The 18,882-nt window shown below is 60.8% G+C and overlaps 1 protein-coding gene across 2 annotated transcripts; it reads left to right on the plus strand.

The window, feature by feature from the left end:
* Positions 1–3,701: 3,701 nt before the first annotated feature.
* On the plus strand, positions 3,702–18,882 carry TP53I11 (tumor protein p53 inducible protein 11). Of its 2 annotated transcripts, none has more exons than XM_036097707.2 (8): positions 3,702–3,879; positions 12,561–12,633; positions 13,381–13,540; positions 14,142–14,200; positions 14,434–14,482; positions 14,898–14,994; positions 15,964–16,065; positions 16,559–18,882. In XM_036097707.2, exons 3-8 carry the CDS (start codon positions 13,412–13,414, stop codon positions 16,690–16,692), a joined length of 570 nt encoding a protein of 189 aa, XP_035953600.1. In that variant the 5' UTR covers positions 3,702–3,879; positions 12,561–12,633; positions 13,381–13,411; the 3' UTR covers positions 16,693–18,882. The 2 variants fall into 2 exon arrangements, with proteins under 2 accessions (XP_035953600.1, XP_035953599.1); XM_036097706.2 differs by lacking the exon at positions 3,702–3,879 and adding an exon at positions 4,415–4,539.

Raw genomic sequence — 18,882 nt, forward strand, 5'->3', positions numbered from 1 at the left:
ACACCCTCCTTACCCCAGAGCTACCTTTCACAGTTTACAAAGCACCAGCTCCTGCAGAGTCCCTCTCCCTCTCTCCTTCTGGTTACTACTACTAATATCAACAATAGTGCCTGTTCCTTGCCAAGAGCTTAACATCTGTCCTCTTTGTTAAACTCCCAGTAACCCCTAAGAAGTAGGCTCTACCCATCCCCCCATTTTACAGACCAGGAAACTGAGGCTCAGAGAAATGAAAGCACTGGCCCATGATCCATACCTAGGATTAGAACCCAGGTCTGTCCGCTCTAGAACCCCTGGGTTCAACCACAGGAGCCTCTGATGACATCCTCTTCCTCTGTGTGCCCCACCCCCCCATCCCGAGGGAGGGGGTCACTGCTGAGCCCAGTCCCCAGCCCCAAAGACTAGGCCCAACGGGCATTCCCCTAGCCTCTCCGCCTCGCCCCCCCCAACACGAAGGTGCCAACGCTAGTCCCATGCCGCACCTTTGAAATCCAGTTGCATTTGCACTCCTCCCCAGGGATTCACAGCCTACAAGTGATTTTGGGCCACGGACACTGGCATTTCCTGTGCCCACGCCACCCTCTGGCCACGCACCCGCCCACATGCCACCCATCTGCACAGATGCACGCGTGCACACGCCAGGCACGATGAAGGTGCTGCCGCCCTTGCTGAAGGGGACGGGGCAGGCTGCTCCCAGGCTCCAGTGGGAGGCTGGTTGGGGGGAGTGACCCTCCCCCAGCTGGCTGGCCCTCGGCTCCACCTCCACGCCTACCCCACCCCGCCGTCCTGGGGCTCTGCGGGACAATTTCACAAAAAGAATCCCAGTAAACATGATAGTACCAGGGATCAGCATTTCCAGTTTGCAGATCTTTCTCATCTAATCCCTCACTTGACAATGATGAGCTCCCAGAAGCAGGTGTTTTTATATTTCCATTTCTCGGGTGCAGCAGAGGGTCACACAGCTAGTTAGGAGTGGAGCCAGGGCCCTAGCCCCCTTATCTCGTCCCCTCCGCTAATGCTCCTTCTCCCGAGCTGCAAATAATGATGACACCTCCTGGTCAGCAGGTCCGAGCACCTGTTCTTGCCTACCTTTGCCTTGTTCTTGCCTAGCACTTGACAAATGTCAGTTTCGGGCTCACGACAGCCCAGCACGGCGAACTTTTTTATGTCCAGTGTAAAGATGAGGTAATGGAGAAGCTAAGAGCAGAATGGCAGTCTAAGGAACGTTCCTGAACTAGATGCACATCACTTTAGAAAACTCTATGGGAAGGAAGAGAGCAAGAGTTTCTAGTGGGCGCTTTAGGGAGTGCAGACGCGGGGGTAATGGAGAGCTTCATCCCTCTCCTGCCCACCCAGCCCTTTGCCTGTCACCGAGAGCTATCTCCACTGCTGCTGCGTGTGCATCTGTCTCCCAGGAGCTGTGAGCTCCCCAAGGACAGGGACTGGGTCCTGTTTACCACCAGAGCCCCAGCACTCAGCACCTTGCCTGACACACAGTTAGGGCCCAGACAAGACTGCCTCCTTCATGAGGCTGGGGGGAGAGCCTTCCCCCCGCCCCGGGGTCCCCGCTGATGGCCTTGGGGAACAGAACACACAATCAAGACCTGCAGGGCTCAAAGGTTATCCACATCCTATGCCACCTAAGGTGTGAATCCCTCCTCTAGCACCCCTCATTGACTCTTCCCTGGCTTCTGCTTCCATGCTGCTAGTGACAGGGTGCTCACTACTACTAGGGCAACGCCTCACATGTTGGAGATCTTGGGGTGATTGTTACAGAGTCCCTCTTATGAATGTGAGGTCAGGCTCTTGGGTATGTACACTGGTCACGCCAAGGGCAGCACTGACAATCAGAGGTGACATTTCACACTAGTGAGGTCGGTACCCTCCCGGCAGCAACCCAGAGCCCTGCATGCTGGGAAGACAGAAGAGGCAACAAAGGAATTCATCATCCCAGCCTGAGCCGGCGGAGACTCTGAGCTGTTGCAAAGACTACTATCGAGCCTCGAGTCCTGTGGATCTTGGGTCTGTGCTTCACCCAACACACTTAGGAACAATGCTGATCTGTAGCTCTAGCCATTCATTCATTCATTCATTCACTTACTCATTATTGGCCATCCGTGACTGAGGGCTTTGTCTGGAAGCAGGGACGGTGGCACTGTGGGCCACAGAGGTGCCTCGGGATCAGAGTTGTTCCCTTGGTAATGAGGACAGCTCAGTCGCGGAGAGTTCTCGCGAGCCAGGTACTGTTCCGTTTACTTCTGTGTAAAGGGCACAGCCTCTCCCGCCCAGGCCCAGCTCTGGGGAGGGCAGTGAGAGTCGTCTTGGCAAACAGTCAGCGCTCAGTAAGTGTGCGCTGCTGCCGTTCCATAACCAGGGGCACTTCCTACTATGGGGCAGCCTCATTTTGTAGGTGGAGGGAACAAGCCACAGAGAGGTTAAGTAACTTGCACAGGGCCACACAGTTACCAAATTGCTGGGCCAGGATTTGAACCTGGGCGGTAGGTCTTGTCCCACAGCCTGCTTGATTAACCCTTCAGGAACTGATGCGGAAAGAGCTCAGACCCAGAGTCAAAATGCCCACCTAGCTAGAGATCTGGGGCAACCACTCACCTCACCTCCACCTGCTCTATTTACTGATCTCATGAAATGGAGCGTGTCATCAACCTTGCCTTTCTGAACCCCCCCCCCCCGCTCCCATCAGATAAGATGAAGAGAGCCAGGCATTTTGCTCAGAAGGAGGGTGCAGGGTGGTGGGACTTGGGGTGGGAGGCACATTACTGGTTACAGGGGGTTTAAATGAGCCCAGAGTGGGTGGGGGCGTTGTTTGCAGAGCCTGGTTCTTTTAGGCTGACAGGCTCCCAGAGAGCCTCCAGGACCCCCAAACCACACCTTCACCCCCACTTCCCCCACAGGATGCGCAGAGATAAAAGGTCTGACAACTGCGCCTCCCACCACATGTCCAGGAGCCCCAGATAAGATCTTTGTCCTGTGACAGTGCAGTTTAGAGCAACATCTCAGAGACCAGATTTTAGGGTGGAGGATGAAGAAGGTGGAGGGGGTGGGTGTCCTATGCGGAGGGGGTGGGTGTCCTATGCAGGGGGAGAAAGAAGGGTGGGTCTAAGCTGGAAGCCCAAATCAAAAGTCACTAACCATCATCTGTAAAATGGGATTAATCATGCCGCTTTCTTAGGTTGTTGTGAGAATCAAATGAGTTAATGCTCGAAACTCCTTGAGCACACGGTGCCTGGCACGGAGCGGGCACTCAGCAGATGGTGACCATTGTTGTCACTGTGTTCCCTACACACTTGGGTGTCTACCAGCCAAAGCAGTCCCTTCCATTTTAGACACTGGCCTAGGCCCCAGGGGATACCCCGAGGATATATAAGACAGTGTGGTTTGCCAACCTGCGGGGGTGTTGAGAGTCTCAGGAAAGGGGCGCAGTCTTCAGAACTTGCCAAGAAAGTCTTCCTGGGCGGCGCGCGGGCCCTCGGCTTCGATTCTCCAGCGCCTTGTCCCGGGGCGTGAGCGCGCCCCCCGCAGGCAGTCCCTGGGAAAGCCTCGGCCGGGGAGCCCCGGAGCCCAGTGGCCCCAACCCCTCTCCCCCTCCCGCCCGGCGGCCCCCCTCGGGGGCGAGGCAGCCGGCGCGTGGGAGGGGACGGTGCGCCATTGGCTTGGCGCGGGACTGAGAGGAGGGACCAGCGCGGGCCGCCAGACTCGGGTAAACCCCGGGCGCGCAGGACGCCGCGCGCAGTCCCGCCCGGCCCGGCCCTGCCCTGCCCTGCCCTGCCCCGCGCGGGCGGCGCGATGTGAGGCACCCGAGGGCCCGAGCGTCCCCTGGCTCGCCAGCTCCGCGCAGCGCCGGCGCCAGCATGCGCTAGGAACGTAAGTTCTGTTCCCCGCCGCCGCCTCCGAGCCCCGCACGCTCCCCTCCCGCCGCCGGCCGGTGCCTGCGCAGCGCAGCCCAGCCCCGCGGGGCTTCTGCCGCCGCAGTGACCGCGGCGGACCTGGGGACCCCGTGCGCGCGAGCTGGACGCCCCAGGACCTCTTCGCCCCGGCGCATAACGCCGGGACTCCAGAGGTCCCCCCCCCGCAAGGCGCAGACCCGCAGCCCCTTCGGTTACCTCCCTTGGAGCTCTCCACTCGCCGCCCTTCCCGCTGCCTCGGTTTCCCTCTCTCCCCCGGCTTTCTGCCTTCGCTGTCTCCTCCCCGTTGGACTGTTTTATTTCCCCCCTGCCTCCCCCTCTGCTTCGGAGCTAGAGAGAAAGAGCCAACAGCAGTTTCTGTCTCCCTGGGGTCTGACTGTTGTCCCCGCGCTCGGTTCTCTGTCCCCTCCCCCCCATCGCCATTGTTCCCCGGTCCGAGGAGTGCGCGGCACAAACTTGCGAGTGCCCCTCCTTCTGTCTTCGCCCCCGCAGGGCCGCGGACCGCGGTGGCGGAGTTCCCGCTGGCCGGACCCACTGGTTGGGCGGGCCGTGGGGGCGCCCAGCCGCCCGGAGCTCCCCGCCTGGTCCCCAGCTCTCAGGCCCGGGTCTCAGAAAGTGGGTGAGTGCCTGGAGCTAGGAGAGGAAGGACACAGTGGAGGAGGAGGAAGGCAGACTGGGAGAGACCCTGGTCTCCGGGCCGGCGAGGGAGGAAGGGGTGGGGGTGGGGGAGGAGGCAGAAACCGTAGCCGCGCCTAAGCCCCAGTTGTTGGGTGGGAGGGTCCGGGAAGCACAGGTGGAGACGGACGCCCCCCAGTCTCCCCTAAGTCGCGCGCTCAGCGGGAAGGTGACAGTGTGGGGCCATTGGCCTGGCTCTCGGTGGGCTGGGGCTCCCAGGGGCAAAATACTCGCACCCACCCTGGGGCGGGGTGGGGGGTCTATCGAGGAACCGCCAGAACCCCGCGCGCATCCCCGGCGCGCCCGGTAGGGTCGGGCGCTTGCGTTGCCTCCCCTCGTTCCGCCCTCCCCGCCCCCACCCAGTGCCGGGCTCCCGCCTCCCCCTCGCGGCCCCAGGGGAGCGGGTTTCTTCTCTGGAGCAAGGTGGGCTGGGTGGGGGGCTGGAGCGCGCAGAGGCCGGAACCCCGGGGCTCCTCTGGAGCCAAGGCCGCGTGGGCTCCCCACCACCGCCCCGTGCTTCCTGGTTGATTTCCTTCGGACAAACTTCCTGGTGGGGCCGTCCTGCGGGGAGAAGGCATCAGGGCCGCGGGGATGGCCACCTCAACGGTGCGGCCTCTTGGACCTACACCTCTGGTGGCCGGTGTAGAGGGGCCCACGACCCTCTGCAGCCCAAAGAGCCCAGGGACACAGAGTGGGGTGGGGTGGGAGGCGCTGGTGGAGCGCCAGGAGGGGACACTCCGTTCCTTAGCCTTAGCCGAAGCCTCACACCAGCCCCACGCTCAGCCCCGCAGGAGGGAAAGTTTTTCTTGTTGGGTTGTTAGGAAATAAGGCACTGTGTATTCTCCAGGTCTCTGTTATGCCATCTATAAAATGGGCCATCTGGTCCTTGAGGTCCCCTCTGGCTCCATTAACCAGGAGCAAGCTGCCCTGGCTTCTCTTTTTCTGCCCACATGTTGTGGGTTTAATCAGTTCTTCCAAATTTGGAGTGCAGGGCTGGGGCCCAAAGGCCTTCACCCATGTCTGGCTGTCAACACCTGCTGGATCCCTACCCCCAGGCTGCAGCTGTAGCTGCTCCAACTCTGTACTCTGCTGCCTCCCTTCCCCCCACAAAATCTTATGCTAGCCGCCCCCCCCCCGGAGAAAGGGCCTGCCCCTCACTATGTGAGGGTAGGAGAGCAATGAAATTAGCAGTGACCCCTGATATACATAGTTCTAGACTCTTCTTTCCTTTGATTGAACAAACTGTGGGCCCTATACCAAAGGTGATTTAGTGAACCAAGTAAGTGCCAGACAGTTCAGGGCACTGGGAGACAGCTGAGAACAAAATAAAGATTCTTTCCCTCATGGAGCTGACACGTAAATGGTGGAGGGACAAATAATAAAGTAAAGTATATAGTGTATGGGGGGGGTGAGGGGGGAAAAGTTGAGTGTCAGGCATGTTGAGGCTGGGGTGGTTTTGCCATTTTAATGGGGTGGGGTTGTCATTTTAAATAAGGTGGTCAAGGAGGCCTTCCTGAGGAGGTGACTCTTGAGCCAAGGCTCTGAAAGAGTGAACTGTGGGGATAGCTTGGGGAAATAAAGATCCTGCAGCGAATGGCCTGTGCAAAGGCCCTGGGGCTGAAATGTGTCCGCCATATTTGAGAAACTGTAAGGAGCCACTGCGGTTCCAGTGGAGTGAAGGGGTGGGGCAGAGATAAGAGGCAAGGCTGACTGAAAAGGGATAAAGGGTGTCCCTTTCACAGATGAGGGAAGTGATGCTCAGAGACGACCTGAAAGTCTCCACAGGACATGCAGGAGCCACAACGGCAGGGCGGGGTGCCTGATGTTCTGCGTCCTGGTCCATACTATTTTCACTTCACCCTGCATCTCAGCTACTCACTGGCAACACTGGTTTGCGTCCCTGCCAGGGTCAGGCCTGGCCAAGTGCCGGAAACATGGAGGGGAGCCACCCAGGCTTAGTCCCTCAAGGTGTTCCGTATCCCTGCCACCCGTTGTCAGCTGTTGTGAGCGCCTCAGGGCAGCAGCATCTTCCTCCTGACCCAGCGTGACCCTTGTTCCCTTCCCATTTCCTTCTTAAGGCCACCCCTTGTAAACACCCCATTTTGTATCCACGTGTAGCTCCTTGAAGGGGACTGAAGCTGGTACGGTCACGGGGGAAACGGAGGCAAAGAAGCTGAGTCTCCTAGCCTGAGAATAACAGCAGCGACGTTATTACTGAGCATTCACTATAAAACGGGTACCGTTCGAGGTGTTTTTGTGCATCTTCTCATCAGTGGGTTGTAGGTGTCCTTATTACACCCATTTCACAGATGAAACCGAGGCCCACAGAGGTGGTGTCACTGGCCCAAGGCCATGCAGCTAATAAATGGTAGAACCAGGATTTAAGCACAGGCCTTTTGAGTCCTGATCTACTCCTTTGACCCTGAGCCAGAGCCCAGTTTTCCTTAGATGAGGTGCCTGAGTCCCAAAGTCGGGCCCTGGTTTAGCCGCGGTGGCAGACAGAATCTCTGGGGACCTCAGCTGTCCTGTGTCCCCGGTGGGCCCCATACCAGCTCCCATGTTCCTGGAGGTTCTTGGAAATGGGAAGCGGAATCCCTTCCTTGAGTCCGGGACTAGGCCTGTACCTCTAGCGGGCTTCGCGTCACGCCCCCTCCTGTCCCCCTCCAGCTCTCCCTGTCGTCCCACCGCTCGCTTCCACCCTGAGCCCGGCGGGGGGGCGGGTGATGGATGATGCGGGACCGGCTCCCCGTCTACTCATCTACTCGAGAGGCAAGGCTGACTCAGGCAGGCTCGGCCTTTAGAATGACTGTGCTCTCGAGGGACGCACCTCCACGAGGCTCTGCGGCCGCAGCCTCGCCTTGGCTTGGTGCCTTCGCCCCGAGACCCCCATGACCGAACCTGCACCCGGGGAGCCACGGCGATGACGTCAGTCATGATGTCAGTCAGGCATCAGGCAAGCCCCCTTTGTGTCCTGTGACTTCCTGGTTTCGCTGTAATTCTGCCACCAACCTGGTAAGTCAGGCATCTTGAGCCCCATTTACAGCGCAGGAATGGAGGGTCTGCATGGCTAATGGGCCCCAAGGCTCAAGCTAGGAATGAACATGGGTCCGTTCACGCCCACGCCTCTCCAGCACAGCCCTCGAGAAGTGAGATTCACTCTGCCTGAGGGCTCAGGCTGGGGGGTTCTGGGTTGGGGGTCTTTGAAAGGCTTCTCGGCCAAGGAGCTGATGGGCCGTCCCAGGAAGGGACCACGGGGTGGATGATGGGGCAGGGGGGCTCTGGACCTTCTAGCCTCCCTGGCCTCCTTGCTGGCCCTCTCCCCTTGCCCCCCCTTCTCTCTGACCGCCCACCCGGAGGCCCCCTCTGTCAGTGCCCCCTCTCCTGGCGCTGCGCGGTCCCACACCCCGTTTCCAGCTATTTTGCTTCAGTGTGATAAGAGAACAATGGGTCTCCCTGTAGCCCTTCCCTGGTCCTGCTGGAGTCACAAGGCCTTAACCCAAGAGAGGCTAGACCCCAGGAAGGAAGGAGTTCAGATACTGGCAACCTGCCAGGGGCTTTCAAGGGGCGATGTGAGGAGGAAGATGGCTTTCGGCTTAGCTCTTCCTAGAGGTCAGGTTCACCAAACAGCACCCCAGGCCCGGCACACACACACACACACCAGCTCCTCTCAGGAGATCCATTTATAGCGTAGTTAACTTGCTCCCGATTTCAGCTCTGCCACTTAACCCTGAGAAGCTTGATTAAGTCCCTCAGGCCTTAGTTTCCTTGTCTGTAGAATGGGGGTGACAGTACAGCCATTCTCATGGCATTGTTTGGGGGCTGCCAAGAATTCCTGGCCTGGAAGTACTTGTCCTCTGCCTCCAGCCCTGGGGTGGATGCCCTCGGGGGCAGTTCCTGCCAGATGGGGAGGGACGGGGGGGGGGGGGGGGGGGGGGGCACTGTCCCTCCAGCAAAAGGTCTTGTTTGAAAAGGAAGTGGTTCTTGGCTGTGATGTTCAGCATCACAGTGACTCCCCCCTGCATCAGCGGGAAGCTCGGCAGCTGGTGGGTGTGTTGGGCCCCAGGCCCCCTTCCTCTGTGCCTCCCCCCCGCCCCACTGCTGGTCAGGTTTCTAAGCCAGCCCTCATGGGCCAGTCTCCATGCCGGGGACAGCTCTGCAGTCCGACTGTTTCTATGGAAACCAGGCTTCCTGGGAAGGCTGCAGGGGGTGGGGAGAGGTCCTTTGGGACCAGCATGGGGATGACGCCCCAGCCCCACCTGACCTGCCACCAGGACAGGGCCTTGGCAGCCGCCCCATGAGCAATGCCGTTAATTGCTGTCCTGTATGGAGCCCATAGTAGGTGCCGGGCCCCCTAATTGCCTTTGCTCAGGGTCTCATCACAACCCCGTGAGCTAAAAAATAGTACCGTGGTTTCACCAAGGAAGAAATGGAAGCTCAGAGTGGTTAGGAAACTTTCTTGAGGTCACAGACAAGAGAAAGAGTTGAAGTTTGAGCCCAAGCTTGCCTAATCGCTAAGTATATGCACCCCCCCATTCTCCCCTGACACCTGCACCCCTGATAAGTCTCTCTGTTCCCGGCCTCTGTCTAGTCATGACCCCCTCTGTCTTGCTGCCACTGGGAGCTCTTTGGGGATGTTCTTCCTGCCCTCAGATGTCCCTGCACTTGATGGGAGGGGCGGGCAGGGGTGTGGTGGGAGGGCAGTGCTGCGGGGAGTCAGATCTTGGCCAGCGGTCAGGTGGTGGGGGGGCAATCCCTTCCCCAACTCACGACTTGGTGACAAATATTTGGTGAGCTCCTCACATGCCAGCGAGTGTCCCAGGCTCCGTGAGCAAGACCTACAGAAAGCCCTGCCCTGGGGCGCTGGTCTTCTAGCGATGGCCACAGCTTTCTGAGGAGGGGGGCATCGAGAGGTCTCACCACACTGTCTCCCCCGGTCCTGACCCCCACCATTTCCTGGGCACTGCATGGGCCAGACCCTTCGCCAAGAGCATCTGTACCCACTCTCCTATGTCTTCAGCACCCTAGACCTACTGGTCCGAGGCCACCGGCCCGTAGGAGAGGTCCGATTAGAAGCCAGCCCCGCCTGACTGCAAAGCCCCTTTCCTGCACTCGCCAGCCACTGGCTCGTTGGCCCTCTCCGGGCCTCAGCTTTCTGCCTCGTCCAGTGTGTGTTTGGAGCCTCCCTTCCCCTTGGGCCCTGCCCCGTCTAACTGAGTGGGACCCCCGGTGTTCTGGGTGGGGTTAAGGAGGCCTACTTCCTGTGGCCCGGCTGCCCCTCACTGGCCTGTGCCGATGGAGCACCCACCATGTGCAGAGGTGCAGCAGGGAGATTCTCGGACTAGGCAGCAGCCCTGCCTTCAGATCACAGGGTCTCCGGGAGCCCGAGTGCCCGTGACGGGACCAGGGTATGGGCTGGCGGTGGCCCCCCGTGGCCACGCACACTGAGACCCACGGGAGTCCAGGCGACAGAGGAAGAGGATGTGTCCTGGGAAGGCCCCTGAGGAGGGGCTGTGTGGCCCTGAAGAATAAGGAGGGTGGAGGTGGGGAGGAGCAGGGCGCAAGGAGGACCTTCCTGGCTGGGCAGTGGTTCAGAACTGGGAACCACCATGAAAAAGGACAGGGACTTGCTGGCTTTATTGGGAATCAAGGTTGGAGAGGCCCGCCAGGCGCAGAATGTAGAGGGTCATGAACTCGGCCTCTAGGGGAGTGCAGGCTACCTTGTCCCAGCTCCTTGCTTGGCAGGTTCTCCTGCACCCGCCCCTGCCCTTAGCCTCGGGCAGCCTGGCACAGGGGAACGGGGGAGCCCTGGGGGCCCTTCGAAGGGCAGCTGGCTCTGGAAAGGAAGCAACGGCCCTATCAGGCCGGCTGTTTGCATTGTGCGTGGCTCAATGGCCGCATGAAGAATGGGAAGTAGGAGTGTGGGCAGGCAGGGCACTTGGCCCCGGGCCCTGCGCATGTTCCCTCTCCTGGGCCTCCCGCACTCACACAGAGGGAGTGTTCTTATTAACCCCATTTCACAGGGCAGACACTGAGGCTGGGAGAGCTGCAGGGAGCTGCCCGAAGCCCTGCGGCTGGTAAGAGGGCAGACCCAGGATCTGAACGCACCCCCGGCTCAGCCGCGGTGTAGGGAGTGGAGCGGAGGGAGGTGCCCTCTGTCCTCACCTAGGTTAAAATGAGGCCAGGCTGAAAAACACCTGTGGAGTGGGAAGGGGAAGAAAATTCAAGGGCAGGTCTGAGGGGTCCATGTATGTGGTTTGCCTTGGGGGGGCATGGGGCGTCTGGCAGGTGCATGGGGCACTGCAGCTGTCTACCTGTGCTCCCCAGGTGGGGCCCTGTGCTGTGGGAAGAAGGGACAGAACTCAGTGCTCAGAGTAGTTAGCTATGCCAAGGCAGGTGTTGGGGACCCTACTCCCCGATTTCACTCTCCCCAGGAGGCCCTAGGGCCGTTTGAGGGTGGTGAGCTCCTTGCTGGCGGCTGGGCTCGGTGGGGAGGCCACCGTGGGTCCCTCCCGCCCAAGTACCTGATGGCGGTGCCTGGGGATGAAGCCTGTCCCCCCTAAGAGTCATGCTGGCGTCCAGTGGAGCCCAGACCACTGCAGTCCCCTTGCTGTACCCCGTCCCAGGAGGCTGGCACTCCCACAACCCACAGCCCTTGCTTTGCAGGTTCGGGCCTGCAGTGCGGAGGGGAGCGTTGTGTGTGTGTTGGTGGGGAGGGCTCTTCGGGCAGAGGAAGGCAGCTGACTCTCTGAGCGGGGGTCACTGAGACAGCCCGGGGCCTGGCGGGCTTGACCCGAATGCCACCTTACGCCACGGGACGGAGACCTGTGCGTAACTGTCAAACTCTGGAAACAACCCAGATGGCCTTCAGTGAGTGACGGGGTCAACCAACTGGTGCATCTTCCCCCATGGAATATTACCCGGCCCTAAAGAGGACCAGGCAGGGGAAGCGCCCAGCAGCCCGAACGAGTCTCAGAGGCATTTTAGCATTACGCGGAATGGAAGAAGCCGGTCTCAAGTGGTTCTCGGCTATATGAGTCTATTTATCGAACGTGTTTGAAAAAACAAAACCAAACTAGAGTGACGGCCTGGAGATCAGTGGCTGAGGGGGGCGAGGGGGGAGGGCAGGGGAGGGCCAGGGCAGGTGTCCCGATTCGCAGGTGGTCCTTCTCTGCATCTATACATGTGCTAAAAGTCATGTAACTGCAACAACAAAGAATCTCGGTTCTGCAGTATGTAAATTAAAAAATGAAAGGCCAGAGGGGAGGCTGGAAGAGGAAGGAGGGTGAGGGCTGGGCGCCCCGGTGCTTCCTTGGCTGAGGCCCGGCGAGGGAGGCGGGCCCCGGTGGTTCCCAGCTGTGGCTGGCAGCTCTCGTGGAGGGCTCCCGGGCGGCGGGAGGGACACCAGGCTGATTGTCGCTTCGCTCTGGAGTCACGAGAAATGGTGGCAAGTGCTGAGGTGTGGGGACAGTGCCCGGCCGCCCGGGGGAGCAGCGTGGTTAAACCCTGCCTTTTCCAGTGGGGCTGGCCACCCCCCCCATCAAATGGTCTTGGGCATTGGAACTGTCTTCATCGTCAACCCCGGCCACCTCCGTGCCCCCAGGGTTGGGGGGGGAGCGGACCGCATAGCGACCCCCATTTTGTAGATGAGGAACTAAGGCCCGGGGGCTGGACATCACTCACCGGAGACCCCGAGGCCGACCAGCGGGTGTCTGTGGGCCTCTATAGAATGAGATGCTGGAATACGGCATGTGGTGCTGTCAGGTGGGGGGTCCTGGAGTTACTCAACCCTGTCTCTGTTGAACTTTGTTGACCTTGGTTTCCTCATCTGTAGAATGGGTGTAAATCATTCCCATCGCGTGCTGGGGATGGGGCGTGCTGTGACTAGAGGAGCCCAGGGCCACCCCTGGGCCAACTCTTGGAAGCCTTTGCCTCACTGGAGTCCACACTTTTGTCTCCTTTGCATAGGTTTTGTGCTGATTGAAGGCGAGACCAGCGGTCACCTCATTTCTGTGTCTCCCAGCCCAGTGCCTGGCACAAAGTAGGTGCCCAAGACCGAGCCCGAGGTGGAGCTGGGGGATGGCTGGGGAGTGGGGGCTCTGGAGGATCGTGAGCAGACAGGGGTGGGAAAGAGGCTGGTAGTGGGTGTCCCCGGCCAGAAGGCTCTCCTGGCTATCCTTCCTCTGGCTCTCCTGGGTCCTGGGGCCACCCCCCTCCCCTTCTTTCAGTCCTGGCAGGTTTGAAGGAGGTCGTCTGCGAGACAGGGAGGGAGGGCTTGCTGGACAGAGAGATTATCTGGGCAAAAGTTCAGTGCAGCGCCTGGACCCCAGGACTTGGGCAGATGTTCCCTCTTCTGGCACAACTGGCCCGGACTCCTGTTTGCCCCCACCTCCCAGGAACCTTTGAATGTGGTCTCCACCTGGGTCCGAATGCCTTTCCCGGGCCCACACACTCCTCCAGGGCCATCTGTAAGGCTCCGACCAACCTGATTACCCGGGGTGCGCCATGTCCGTGGAGGCCAGATGGGCTCACACAGCTGGAAGAGCTTTAGGGACATCCTCCCCCATCCATTTTATAGATGAGGAAGAGGAGAGAGGCCCTTTCATCAAACAGCCAGGTGGTTAAGGAGCCAAGTACTAAGTCTGGGCCCCCCAGATTTCTTGCCGGTATTCCAGATGCTGCCCCAGGCTGACAGGGAGGTCTCACCAGGCCCCGGGGTCAGGTCTGGCTGCCCCTGAGGTCTGGAAGCTGGGCAGGACCTGTGGCTGAGGCTGGTGTCTCCCCTCAGCCCTTGTGTAGGCACCAGGCTCCAGGACAAGATGGCGGCCAAGCAGCCCCCACCTCTCATGAAGAAGCACAGCCAGACGGACCTCGTGAGCCGCCTGAAGACCCGCAAGATCCTCGGCGTGGGCGGGGAGGACGACGACGGGGAGGTACACCGCTCCAAGGTGGGCCGAGGGGCCTGAAGCTGGCCACACCCAGGGGTCCGCCTCTGAACACCCATTTGGGGAGGCAGGTCTGGCCTGCCACTTGGGAGAAGAGTAGCCACGGCCTTTGGAGCTGCGGGAGCCCTGGGACTTAGCGCCCTTTTTTTTCTCTAGGAACTTAATGGAGACGTCAGGGCAATAATAACAAAAATGAAGACAGATCATTAGAATGAATTTCGTGCTTATTATGTGCCCATTACTGCACCAATTGCTTTATAAGTATGATTTAATCCTGCTAGCCCTGGGAGATAGTTATGAACCCCTTTTATCGGTAAGGAAACTGAGGCTCAGAGAAGTCAAGGTCAAGCCAGTAAGTGGCACAGCCAGGCTTTAAGCCTGTGTCTAGCAGACCCCTGAGCTTTAATCTTACCCACCATATTTTCAGCTTCCCGTAAGCTCTGGTGTCAAGAAGAGGCAGAGGGGGGTGGCCTCAGTGTGACCTTCCCAGCCTGGGGGACCCTTTGGCTAAGCAGAAGAACCCAGGTGGGTCCCTGGGCATGCCAGGGGCTCAGGGAGGGGAGTGAGTGGGCTGGGCGTGCCCCTGACCCCTCTTTGTCCACAGATCAGCCAGGTCTTGGGCAATGAAATCAAGTTTGCTGTTCGGGAGCCTTTGGGGCTGAGGTGAGCGTCGAGCGTGGGTTTTGGTGGGTGCCGGGTTATGGGCAGGTGCTGCGTGAGGCCCCGCCTCGTCAGCTTTGCCCCCGTGTCCCCATGCCTGTGACTCCATCCCATTGCATTCCCTCCCCCTAAAACCAGCCATCCCTGGACCTCTTGGCTGGAGAGGGGAGGGTCCCCTGGGGCCTGGAGGTGGCAGCGAGGGGGCCTGGCTGTGACTTTTCTCTCCACGCCCGCAGGGTTTGGCAGTTTGCTTCTGCTGTGCTCTTCTCCGGCATTGCCATCATGGTGAGCCCCCCTCCCGCCCCCCAGGACCTGGCCCTGGGTCTGGCTCCCTATGTCCCGCCTCCGGGCCTCTCCTGGGGGCTCCCCTCCTGCCTTGGGGCTGCCTCTCCCTGCATGGCCCCGTGCTGAGGCCCTACCTGTCAGGGCTCTCTAGCTCCCTCCACAGTCCCAGCCTGAACCCTGCCTGCTCTGGAGCATCCTGGATCCCATGGTCCATGTTCCTGACTCCTTGCCCCTGGGAATCTAGAGCCTTCTGTCCTGACTCAGGGGAGTGGGGCACAGCCACGGCTCTGACACTGGACTGCCCCAGACACCTCAGCCTGGCTTCGGGGCGGGGGGGAAGAAGGAAGATGTCCAGGGGGTGTTTCGGCAGCAACCCCCTCCCACTTTACTCTGAACTGCCCACTCATGCCCGCAGGCCCTCGCCTTCCCTGACCAGCTCTATGATGCCGTCTTTGATGGAGCCCAGGTGACCAGCAAGACCCCCATCCGCCTCTACGGCGGTGCGCTCCTCAGTGAGTATTGCTAGGACAGACGTGATGGGCAGCTGCGGCCCAACAGAGACTGAGAGGAGCTTGGCGAAGCCTTTCTTTGTGCAGGGGCTCCCCTTCCCAGCACCCCGCCTACCCTCTTCAGCTGAGGAGTCTGTCTCTGCTGGGTGTGTGCTGCCATCTTGTGGCCACTGCTGGAATACACCCAGGGGACGGGGCTGCGTCTTTGCCATCGTCTGGGGCAAAGGCTTACCGAGGGCTTACTGTGTAGTGCACCCCCTGGTCATTGGGGTGCAGAGATGAATGAGGCTCAGGCCCTGCCCTCCAGGACCTCGCCACCTAGAGGAGGAGGCAAAATCAACACAGTGTCTGGAAAACCCCTCCCACCCTTGGGCCTCTCGTTTGAACCGTCCTGTTTCCTCTCTGATTTGAGTCACACACAGTGCCTGGTAGGAAGCTGAAGTACAGCTTTTAAAGCCTAGCACAGGTAGCGTCCGTCCTCTTCACCCAAACATTCTATGGCTCCCTTTTGCCTGCAGAATAAAGGCCCAGCCCCTCCACCTGGCTTTCGGGGTGGTCTGTGGGGTGGATCCAGCCTACCTTCCCAGACCTGCCTCCCCCAGATCCCACAGTGGGCCCCGGACCCCAGCCACATCTCATGATGCCCAGCCCCGCTGTTTCAGCAGGCCTCCCTGCCTCTGTACACGCAGTCTCCCCAACCTCGTGCCCATGGCACCAATACCCATCCCTCAAGGGTCTGCACCGGTACCGGGGGAGGGGCAGGGGCTGGTGGCCACTGGGGCGCCTTCAAGCCCTTCACCCAGGCAGTGGGAGACCTAGGGTTATGGGGTTAGGTCGGATGATGGATGAGTTTTAATTTGGGGAGTGTGTGTAGGGGTGGGGGATGTAGAAATCTGGGATCCCACCCCGGCCCCAAGGGGGTGGGTGGATCAAGCTGCCGGCTCCCAGTCTACCCTTCTTCCCCCGCCCCAGGCATCTCCCTGATCATGTGGAACGCCCTCTACACGGCCGAGAAGGTTATCATCCGATGGACTCTGCTCACCGAAGCCTGTTACTTTGGGGTCCAGTTCTTGGGTGAGTCCTGCGGTGGGCAGCAAGACAGGGAGGCTGATGGGGTGGGGGGTGCGGGCAGGGCAGCTTGGCCCCTGGCTCTCCAGCTCCTGCCACTTGGCTTCCAGGAAGGGATGGAAATCTGTCTGGGGGGAGGGGCTCACGCGGCCGTGTTTACCTGTATGTCTGCACGCGTGTGCTCACACGCCGGACACATACGTGTACCTTCTTGAATATACGCCATGCGCGTCCACGGCCTCCCACACGCACGTGCACCCGCAGCCTCCCCTGACCCATCGCTCACTTGTGTACCCAGCGCAGGTGCGACAGCGCACACCCAGTGTGGCCCCCACGCTCGCCCTCACCCCCGCACCCGCCCCGTGGGGGACATCGGACCAGACACGCCCGTGAGGTCCGGCAGCCGGCAGGAGCCCCCGGCGCAGCAGGTCAGCCTGTGTTGGGGGCTGAGGCACACCCCTCCTCTGACCTCTGTCCCCTCCCGGTCTTTCTCCCGCAGTGGTCACTGCCACGCTAGCCGAGACGGGCCTCGTGTCCCTGGGGATCCTGCTGCTTCTGGCCAGCCGCCTCCTTTTTGTCGCCATCAGCGTTTACTACTATTACCAAGTCGGCCGAAAACCCAAGAAAGTCTAGCCACTCGCTGGGCCAGGGGCCCCTGTGGAGCAGGGAAGCCCCGGGACCTCAGTTTCCCTCTGGCTCCTGGAAGGCAGGAAGGACCCCGCTCGCCTTCCTTTCCTCCTGGGCACCCCCAAATGCTGTGATCTCCTGGACTTTCAGGTTTGGGGAGGGACAGAGCCTCGGCACCTCTGCCCTTCGCCCCACACAGCACCGCCTCCTTTTCTTGGCTCTCTTGGCCTCTGGATCCCCTGGATAGGCACTGACTGAAGAGCTTGAGTCATGGGGTATTGGGCTAAGGCGAGGCTCCTGCCCCTTCTGCCAGGAGGCCCTTCTTTGGTTTGAGAGAGGTGTGCCCTGCTTCCCCGTCCTCCCCGCACCCCCACCCAGTCTAGTGCCCGCACAGCTGAACGTGGCCTCTATGTATGCCTGGGAAATCTGACCGCTTGACCCTGCGTCCGTACTCGGCGTGGGCCCTCGCCACCTGTGGGAGCTGCCGTCGGCCCCGTCGGCGCACGTCCCTGCCCTTCGCACAGCCCAGCTGCGGGGCTGACGGGCCGGGATGGCTGGCTTTGAGCTGGTACCTCCCTCTTCAGCCTCTCTGTGAGGCGGGCCACCTGTAGCCAGAGCCCGTCCCCAGCCCAAGCCCGGCCACCACAGGCTCTGTCCTAGGACCTTGCTCTAGGCTCTTCTGCCTCCAGCCTGGCCCCTGGAGGCTCCCAGGAGCCGCCTCCCCGCAGCTGGCCTGGGTCCAAAGGCCACCAGCAGCCTCCCTCCCCCCCAGGCCGGCCCTGGCAGTGGGCACAGAGCGAACCCTGTGGAGGCTCCTGTGAGTGATGGGGTTTGGACATGAGGAAGAAAGAGAAGCAGCGGCATTTCCTGGTCCCTTGGTATGTCCTTCAGGGTCTGCTGTCCGCTTGGCTCAGCCCCCTCACCTACCCTCACCCTCTCCCCAGGGTGCTGCCCCGAGACCCGGCAGGCTAGGACTGGGTGCCCTTCCAACTCAGCACAGGAAATAAATAGAAATATCTCAGCAGGCCTCGCTCACGTCCCCCACCCCAAGTGCCCTGGAGGAGGCGACGAGCGGCTCCCGCAGAGCTGAAGCACCCCCCGCCGTCCCGCCGCGCCCTTCCCGGCCCGTGGGCCCCTGTTGTCTGTCACTCCCCATGCTCCCCTTCCCTCTGGGACACAAGCGTGTGCCCCAGGCGTGGTGGCCCTCATGTTCTGGGGACAGGTGTGGAGAAAGGCAGCCCGGGCCCCGCACTTGCTTCTCGTCTTGGAATCGAGTGTGTTCGGTGGGGCGAGGTGGGTGGTCGGCGGGGCGGCCCGGCTCTAGCCGTTGTGGCTGCACCCCTGCCCGGGAACCTTGCCCTGTCGGCGCCGGGCCCACTGTCCCTGCAGCCACGCAGCTGGTCCCCAGCAGAGCAGCGCGACTGCTTCTGTCCCACAGCTGAGGGGAGAGGCCCCGTGGGTCAGGGAGCAGACAGGAACCTGGTGGCTAAGGAGAGGCTGGGCTCTTTCCTCACCTCCGTCTCCTACCGCTGCAGTGTGGGCCTCTGCCCAGAATCCGGCTGCTTGCTCACGGAGCCCTGGCCACGCGGGGCGCCTCCCTGTCCTCCAGGGCCACAGTCCTGTCCTCCTGACGCAGGCCTTTTAAGGCCCGGCTCCTCCTCCGACGGGTGATGGGTGGTTTGTCCTCGTGCCCAGTGGGCATGGTGGCCGGCCGGGAAGTAGAAAGCTCGGGCTGGCCAAACGGCCTCACCGCCCGCGCGGCCTTGCCCCTTGGGTGGTCAGGAGGGCCTGCCGGGATGACGCTAGCTTGACATTCCATGCTGCTGGCTTGGACGTCGGCGCTAGGCCCAGGGGGAGGGAGCCTGGCAAACAGCCATGTGGTCTGGGGACATGGGGGGGGCACATTAAGGCAAGGAGCCATTGCTGGGACGGAGGCAGGGACGATGGGGAGGGGGACCCACACATCTGAAGAAGACCCAGGGTGGGCCCAGCTCTCCATCCTGAAGGTTTGGGACGACTTCCCCCCCCCCCACCCTCTACCCTTGTCCCTGGAGCCCAGCACCCTCCGGCCAAGCTCCCGCCTCAGCCCCCATCTCCCCCCACCCCAAGCAAGACCACCTTTCTTCACAGTCACTATTTATTCTTCGTTCCTTCTTCTTTTTGTAAGAAACAGTCACAAAAACCAGTGCAAAACCA

Source organism: Halichoerus grypus, chromosome 11 (genome assembly GCF_964656455.1).
Source record: "Halichoerus grypus chromosome 11, mHalGry1.hap1.1, whole genome shotgun sequence".
Lineage (NCBI taxonomy): Eukaryota > Metazoa > Chordata > Mammalia > Carnivora > Phocidae > Halichoerus > Halichoerus grypus.